Genomic DNA, 7,921 nt, shown 5'->3' with positions numbered 1-7,921 from the left:
TCAAAAAAAAAAAAAAAAAAAAAAAAAAAACAACAACAAAAAAAAAAAAGATTTGTCCTAAAGTGAGAATTTCCAAGCCCTTGTTAAATTAAGCCTTACAAAACTCTTATGCGTTACATCCTAAGCTGTGCAACCTATGAAACAGTGAATTGCTGTCATTTATATCTTCATCCAAATGCAATTCCATGCACATTTCTTAAAATGAAAAAATTGACTACTTAATAGTATAGCTCATTAACAAATGTGAACTATTTTCTGTTAGATTGGATATTCTCTAGTTTTTCTTAATTTCTTTTTAAGCAGTATTTTTCCAATGAAAATATGTTTGCATCCATTTGTTGATACAGTACCTACTATAGGAGAACCAAATATTGCAAATGGTCAATTTGATTTTAATTTCTGCAGTCTTTCATTAACCCAAATATTAAAATGCCTAAGTTGAGTGCTTAAAAGTGTAATGAGATAGGGAATGGTAATGAAGCATCTTTCTCTTGTAATCATGGTGTCATTACAATGAAAAGAATTCACGAACTACTGCCAAAAGAAAATATTTCTAATTAATGCTTAAGAAAGAAAAGCAAAACCTACATTTAGTTTTTTTTTTTTAAAGCCTTCAATTTCTTTCTTCCAAATTTAGTCCTTAAATTTGGAGAGTAAAAGTTAAACATCCTCAGCAGTTTTATTTATAATTTTGAATTGTCAATTTGTATTTTGCTACTAATCTGTGATCAGCCATTTTAAAATTCACTCATCTTTAGGGATATTTTAAAAAATACATTTATATGCTTATATAATTGCAAAATAAGTCAGCTATAAAAAAACAGTTGGTACTTTAATTGTGTGTTTTGCAGAGAGGTACCATTTTCCATGTTGAATGGATTATATATAACCTTATCTATGCATAGGCCTACGAAAGGTGTCACATGAACTGTGCATATAATTTTATGGGTTTTGTGTGTGTGTGTGTGCGTGTGTGTGTGCAATTCATTAAAAAAGATATTCTATGAACACGATGCTATATATTTAAATCAGAAACCTTACCAAACATGAAAAACATCAGAAGCTGCTGCCATATGACTATTTTCTACTGTAGGCTGCTTTGGAAATGATTCCCATATCCTTGCTTTGTAAGTTGATAATATCACTATGCATTTCTACACATTTTATACATTTGATTTATGAAAATTTTGATACACTGTATGTTTCTGTATAAATTGTATAAATATTCAAAATTTTATTAGGGTAAATTTGAGAAGCTTATGTATATCTTAATTCTGGGTTGCTTGTTTTTTAGGTGAGAAAAAATAAAATACTGTATTTTAATTCATGGGTTTTTTTCAGTACTTGTACTCATTTGCAAATATAACTACACATTTAAAAATTTTTTTTTATTTACAAGATCCACTGTGAATAACAAAAATATTACAAACCATAGATATTAGTTGAGTATGTGCTTGAGTGTTTGTTAGAATTCTGCTGTGCTTGGAATACTCAGAATTTACTTGTCTGTAGGAAAGAAACAAAGGTTTCTTATAGTACTTTTGGTTGTTCATGTATAACAATTTTTTTAAAGCTACCTATCCAACTACAAACATATAATCCCAATAACATATCTTTTTTGTCAGTGTTTAAGCAAAAATATCTTTCAATCAGAATTCTTCACAACTCAACAGATCAAGTGAGAGCCAAGCAAAGAAAAATTAATTTCTAAGGAAATTAGAAGCAATCTATAAGACCTGATAGTACGAAACACACCATCCTAAGAAAAGATACTTACAGATTCAAGTAAATGACTGTTGACTTGAAAACCTTTCAACTGCGGTGGCAGCTAAGAAATTTGACAAGTGACGTAACACCAGACTGAATGGGGCTCACTTATTACCTAAGATGGTTGCTCACAGAAATTTTTGTTTTGTTTTGTTTTGGATGCAACAGGGTCTCATTATGACTTCATCCTGGCCTTGAACTCACTTTGCAGCCCAGGCTGGCCTTCAACTCATGGCAGTCCTGCCTCAGCCTCCCAGTACTGGGATTATAAACATGTGCCACCATGCCTGGCAACTCACAGAAATCTTAAAAAATATTTCTAGACAATGCAATTGTAAAGAAAATCCACATATAATTCAATGGAAAAGGTAACATCTGACCAGGGCCAGATACCTATTAGGGCAATAGTTAAGATATGTGAAAATTATTCCATGTGAAAGAACTTTTAAAAAATTAAACACTATGAAGCTATTCATTAGAAACAAATCTATTGTAAGAAAATGGACAAAAGTTTGATTGGTTCTGGGGACTATTATTCCCAGAATTTAGAGATAAAAGGAAAGACTAAGCCAGATTTCAGCATTGCTTTATAGTCTTCATTTTTAAGGTTTTTGAAATGCCTATAATTTAGGTGGATATGTTTCAAGTTTTCAGACTGAATCAGACCTGGGGTCCTACATCTAAACAGAAGTGCAACACAAATCGTCTTACTTTTTTTTTTAGGTTAACCATTATTTTATTTACTTTCTATAATGGAATGTTACTTTGCTCATATGAAATGGTGTAATAATGTGATGGACTCCAAAGTCTTATCTGTAGTCCAATTCCTGTCCCACTGCAAGGTGCCATGAGACCTTGGATGACTAATTTAACCTCTGTACCAGTTTTCTCAGTAGTAAAATGGAAATAACAGTGCCTATTTTATAGGGTTATTATTAGGATTAAATGAGTTAACATGCATAAAGTGCTTACATAAAGTTCCTGGCACACAGTCAAGGTAATATAAATGTTAACTATTATTGTCTGGTTTCAAAGTCTTAAAACCTGTCTTTAATCAGAAGAATGAGTCGGCTACACTTCAAGCCTCTATAAATGCTGTCTGTGTTTGCATGTGTTTCTTATATCAGTTATCATTACCCCTACTTTACAAGTGAAACGAAGCTTAGAAGTTAAAGAAACTGGAGGTGAAATGATAACTATAAGAAACTTATCTCTGCCTCATGCCATTCACAAAACATGTAGAATGTAGTTTACAGTGGTTTACTTCGTAAACCTGATTACCATGTCTATTTACTCAAGAGAACTTTTCTTAACCATGTTGTAGCAATTGGTTGCAAACTATTGATACTGCTAAGTTGAACAAGCAAAGTGGAAGCTTGAGACTGCTGAGATGCACAGTAGTAAGGGTGAGCTCACTTGACTATCAGAAGATCTACACAGAATTTTTATAGCACTGTGATTTGCAATAGCAGAGCCTAAACAATCTGAATGCCCATCAGCGGGAATGGATGAACGATGGTATAATCACACAATAAAATGTTGCAGAGTGCATAAAGTCTTAATACAGTTAAGTGAAAAAGGAAATTCCTAAAGAACTTTTTATAAATACAAAAATATAGTCTGTTTCATATTTAAACAATAGAAGTACCTTTTCCGCATTCACAACTTTCATATTGGAAGATGCAACTTCCATACTTGATATCCCAAAATCCCATGGGTGATATTTCTACTTGGTGCTAGGAAAAACTCCCAAAAGAACATGTTTTCCATGTATGTTTTCTATCCACCTTAAGAATCTCAACTGAAATCTGAGATGAATCTTACAGTATCTGTGTACACACACACAGAAGCATATAGTTTTAGCTATTTACTGAGCATGTACTATATCTTGCTATGAAAAGGTCTTAATTACCTGTTCTTTAATTCTAGTTTTACTGAAACAGAAGTTAACATGACTTGTCCGTTATCACCAAACCAGTAAGAAACAAAGCCCCTTTTAAAGTGATTCTCAAGTCTAAGCAAGCTCACTTCACTCTTCTTTAAAAATCTTTTTGCTTATGTTTATATTTTAATGTTTTCCTTAGTATAAGCTATCTAAATCTTTCTCTTGGAAAATGTGGAAAATCAAAGAATGCATAAATATGGATACAAATTATAGTGGTTTACTCTCACCTTACCTAGGACATTGTCCAAAGTGATTGTCATATCTTACACTATTTTTCGCCCATTACCAGATCCCAGGGATCTAATTCAGGACCTTGCACACTTGCAAGGCAGGCCCAGTGCCACTGAGCTAAATCCCTCAGAGCCCTTTTGGAGTTTTAAATTTTGACGCTGGATGTGCTAAAATTGTTTTCCTGCCCTCTTAATATGAAAGTCCAGCTGTGTTCTGGAGACAGTACACTATGGATGTGGTAATACCAAGGATGAAGCCCACTAACAGGTACAGCCCAGGAGCACAGTGAGGTCCACTGAAGCCTAAGAAATGATATTTTTATGTTCACTGCAGCATACAAAATTAAGAATACTATCGAAGTGGCCAACTGGTGAATGTTACCTAGAGAAATAATTTGACCCTCAAATCTGAATTCACTGCCATTATTTAAAATTCAGACTTCACATTTTTTAAAATCTAGATTTGTGGTTCCACTTGTAACTTTGGGAGACTGAGTCAAACCCAGACATACTGTACATCTCTATCCAATGAGACCGTTCCTTTTGTCCCTTTTAAATGTTTACAAACTATACATGTAGAAGTTTCTGATACCAGGCTACAGCACCATGCAAAACTAAATTTCACTGCACTCATTGACATCTTATACGCTCATTTCACCATTCAACAATTTCCAACTTGTATCAGTCTTTGCATTTCCTGTCAGTAAATCTTACCTGAACAAGTCTGCAGTGCTTTTGAGATATATATATATATATATATATGGAAACTTAGAATAGTCTAACCTAGTGCTTTTTTATAATTAAATTACAGGACCAAATGTTCAATTAAAAACTTTAAACAATTTTTAAAACTTTTGAGTAGGAAAGACCTTTCCAAGCCATGAAAGAACTGATATATTTGCCTACCTAAAAATGAGAACTCTGCAAGAAGTGCCATGAAGAATGTCAAAAGAAAAATGAGATAAAAATATTTACATGTTGGGAAAGGTCATTTTCCTTAGCATAATGTCCCCAAACTAATAAAAAGACCAATGACACAAAACACTACAGAATACACAAATATATCTTTGCTATAAAATACTAAAAGTAGAAGCCATTTTTTAATATACTGGAAGACCAAGAATCTTGAGTACTACCTTTGAACGAGGAAATAAGCACTGCAAAAAATTCATTGCTGTAGTATATAGTTTAGCTTCACTTAAGAACTTTGGCAGATGCATAAAGATGAGCAGTTTTTAGCATAGTTGTAAAGGCTTTAGCTATTAGTAAATTTTAAAATATACATGCCCTTTGGCACAGCTACTTCTATACTAATAATCTCTAAAATGAGATTAGAGTTAACTTACAATTATTCTTACATCTTCCTACAAAGGATAAATCATTGTATTCCTGGGACTATCAGAATAAGTCTGGAAGAACGAAGCAGTTTGTGTGCATTAAGAAATGAACTATTTTTTTAAAAGAACTTTTCATAAACACATCTAGTAATGGCTGGTCTGGAACAGAACCTATTACTATTGTCACTGCTTCCCAATGTATCTATACATCGATGTCACCTAGTCCTGACTGTTGACAATTCGCTAAATTATTTTTCAGAGGGACCTGGAGACCTTATATAAAACATGAACAAGGCAGGACCCATCTCAAATCTTAAAGCAACACTTGATTTCAAAGAATGGATGTTCTTAGATTAATTACGAGGGCAATCATTGAAATGTTAAGATCTTGATATATTTTGTTATTGGTGCTTATGCTAACACCTAATTTATTTAAACAATCTCCAAATATGGCAAAGGACAACAAAGGCTCTTTTATGCTCTTTATGTCTACCTTAAAATTTGATAGGCCACCAAGATTGTGACATTTAACTGTAAAATTGTTGAGATTTCTTCTGAAAACATTTAATTTATAGATGATCAGCTTTCACTAATAACCTTTAATAATTCAAAAATTGTAATTTACAAGTTAACTGCTTCTTCAAGCATTTCTAAAATGCCATCCTAGCGAAATGTAGCTAAATTAGATATGGGATTATCACAATCATCTCAAACACTTTCTTAGGCTAGTTACCCAGCATTTAAAAAAGAGATATAATTCAAAATCTATTTTGAACTAGTTCAACTTTCAAACACAAAATTTAACATTACTAATGATTTTTAAATTTTTCAACATATATGCTTGTACGACAACATCCTTCAAGTCAAAGAAAATTAAAGGAGCAAGTTAATAAATGAACACAAATGTCAAGGACAAAAATTAAAATTCTGCAAAAATGTTTGAAGTTCATTGAGTTCTGGATCTGGTTTTTAGATAATATGGGTTATGTTTGGGTTTTTTCCACTCAAATACTACTAAACCAACTGTGCCATAAGAACTACTACACAAAAATTTTTAAAAAGTTGACAGACCCCTTGTGTTTTAAGGGAAAGCTAGCTAGAGTTCAGCATATTAAAACAAAGACAATAGAAATAATATACATAATTTTATTACAAATTTTTTTTAAAAAAAACAAAACACAAAATGCAACATCCTAAAAAACCCAAAACTTACTGGTACTAGTTCCTGCAAATTTGCTGTGCTACCATACACATGAAACCATTAAATATTTAGGAACATTCAACATCAAAAGCTTTAAAATCTAACTGTATGTAGTAGCTCCTCAAAAAGCTACAACCTGAATTTTTTAAAAAACTATTTTTTCTACAAAGAATTTTATCAGCTATACAAAAATCTGTACAGTTTTTATACTGAAGCTAATGTTGAGCTGCACTTGAATTCACATTCTTAGCAAAACAATTGCCTGAGCACACATATACTCCACATGCCATTACAGGTCAGCCACTTATTCTTCATCTTCCTCCTCTTCCTCCTCCTCCTCCTCTTCTTCTTCGTCCTCCTCCTCCTCATCTTCTGGCTCACTCTTCTTCTTTGAGCCTGTTGGCCTGCCAGGACCCTTCTTTCCTGCTTCACTTTTGCCCTTGGCTCGGTACGCAGCAATATCCTGAAATATTGTCAAATAAAATCAGCATCCGGTGTCCTCACTCAACTGTGAAAACCACTTATTTGTAAACAACCTACACTTATTGACCAATAACCCAGACAGCTGTCTCCAAAAGTATTCGGGATCTTCCTCAGTTTTGAGAGCATTTTAGGCTTTAGAAAGCTAATGAGGGCAAAATCAGAGCCACCTTATTAGATCAGTATCACTACTTTCACTACCAGTAGTCATTTATTTACTTCCCACACATCTCACATTTCTAATACATCTAATAAAATATATTTGCTCCCCCCTTGTCTTTTTAAGACTTAGGTTTACATCTACTTGTAATATCCTTCAGGAAATAGGAATCTGATGTTAGCCTAATTTTAAAAAGCCAAACAATATACCTTTTCATATTTCTCCTTTAACTTAGCTGCTTTTTGTTCATATGGTTGTTTATCTTTGGCTGACTGCTCAGACCACATTTCCCCCAATTTTTTTGCAGTATCTCCAATGGACAGCCCTGGGTGTTCACTTTTGATCTTTGGGCGATGTTCAGAGCAAAACAGGAAGAAGGCAGATCTGAAAGGAAGCAACAGTTAATAAACCAAAAAGGGGGAAAAAAAAATCCAAGCGGGGCAGTTCGGTTAATTTTTAAAATAAACTCACGGTGGTCTTTTAGGTGCATTGGGATCTTTCTTCTTTCCTTTCTTTTCTCCACCTTTGGGAGGAACGTAATTTTTCATCTCCCTGTCATAGCGTGCTTTATCACTCTTGGCCATATCTTCAAACTTGGACTTTTCTTTTGCAGACATGGTCTATGGGCATAAAGCGAGAAGTAAAAACAGCAAAACTATAAGCTACAGCTATCCAAGGAAGATAAAAGGTTCACACGACCTTAGCGAACGGCGCGGCGCGTTGCCGGACCTAGGTGAAAGCCCCGAGCACCTCACCCACCCGACCAGCGCTCGGGGCCGACTCCAGGCCACCTGCCCGCCC

At 33.9% G+C, this 7,921-nt stretch overlaps 1 protein-coding gene across 1 annotated transcript; it reads right to left on the bottom strand.

The window, feature by feature from the left end:
* Window positions 1-6,493: 6,493 nt before the first annotated feature.
* Hmgb2 (high mobility group box 2) lies at window positions 6,494-7,764 on the bottom strand. The gene is made up of 3 exons (XM_010629828.3): window positions 7,592-7,764; window positions 7,330-7,504; window positions 6,494-6,943 (listed from the first exon to the last, which is right to left on the bottom strand). Exons 1-3 carry the CDS (start codon window positions 7,735-7,737, stop codon window positions 6,785-6,787), a joined length of 480 nt encoding a protein of 159 aa, XP_010628130.1. The 5' UTR covers window positions 7,738-7,764; the 3' UTR covers window positions 6,494-6,784.
* Between the last annotated feature and the right edge of the window lie 157 nt (window positions 7,765-7,921).

Source organism: Fukomys damarensis, unplaced genomic scaffold (genome assembly GCF_012274545.1).
Source record: "Fukomys damarensis isolate Sample0158 unplaced genomic scaffold, DMR_v1.0_HiC HiC_scaffold_18, whole genome shotgun sequence".
Lineage (NCBI taxonomy): Eukaryota > Metazoa > Chordata > Mammalia > Rodentia > Bathyergidae > Fukomys > Fukomys damarensis.
This window is presented reverse-complemented; position numbering and strand designations above follow the sequence as displayed.

Bases quoted from the DNA above. Each gene is read 5' to 3' on its own strand.
- Hmgb2 (XM_010629828.3), bottom strand. From the start codon at position 7,737: ATGTCTGCAAAAGAAAAGTCCAAGTTTGAAGATATGGCCAAGAGTGAT. The intron at 7,505-7,591 runs GTGAGTTTATTT...GCTTCCTTTCAG, and splicing joins AATGCACCTAAAAGACCACC to ATCTGCCTTCTTCCTGTTTT. The intron at 6,944-7,329 runs GTATATTGTTTG...ACAATATTTCAG, and splicing joins TAAAGGAGAAATATGAAAAG to GATATTGCTGCGTACCGAGC.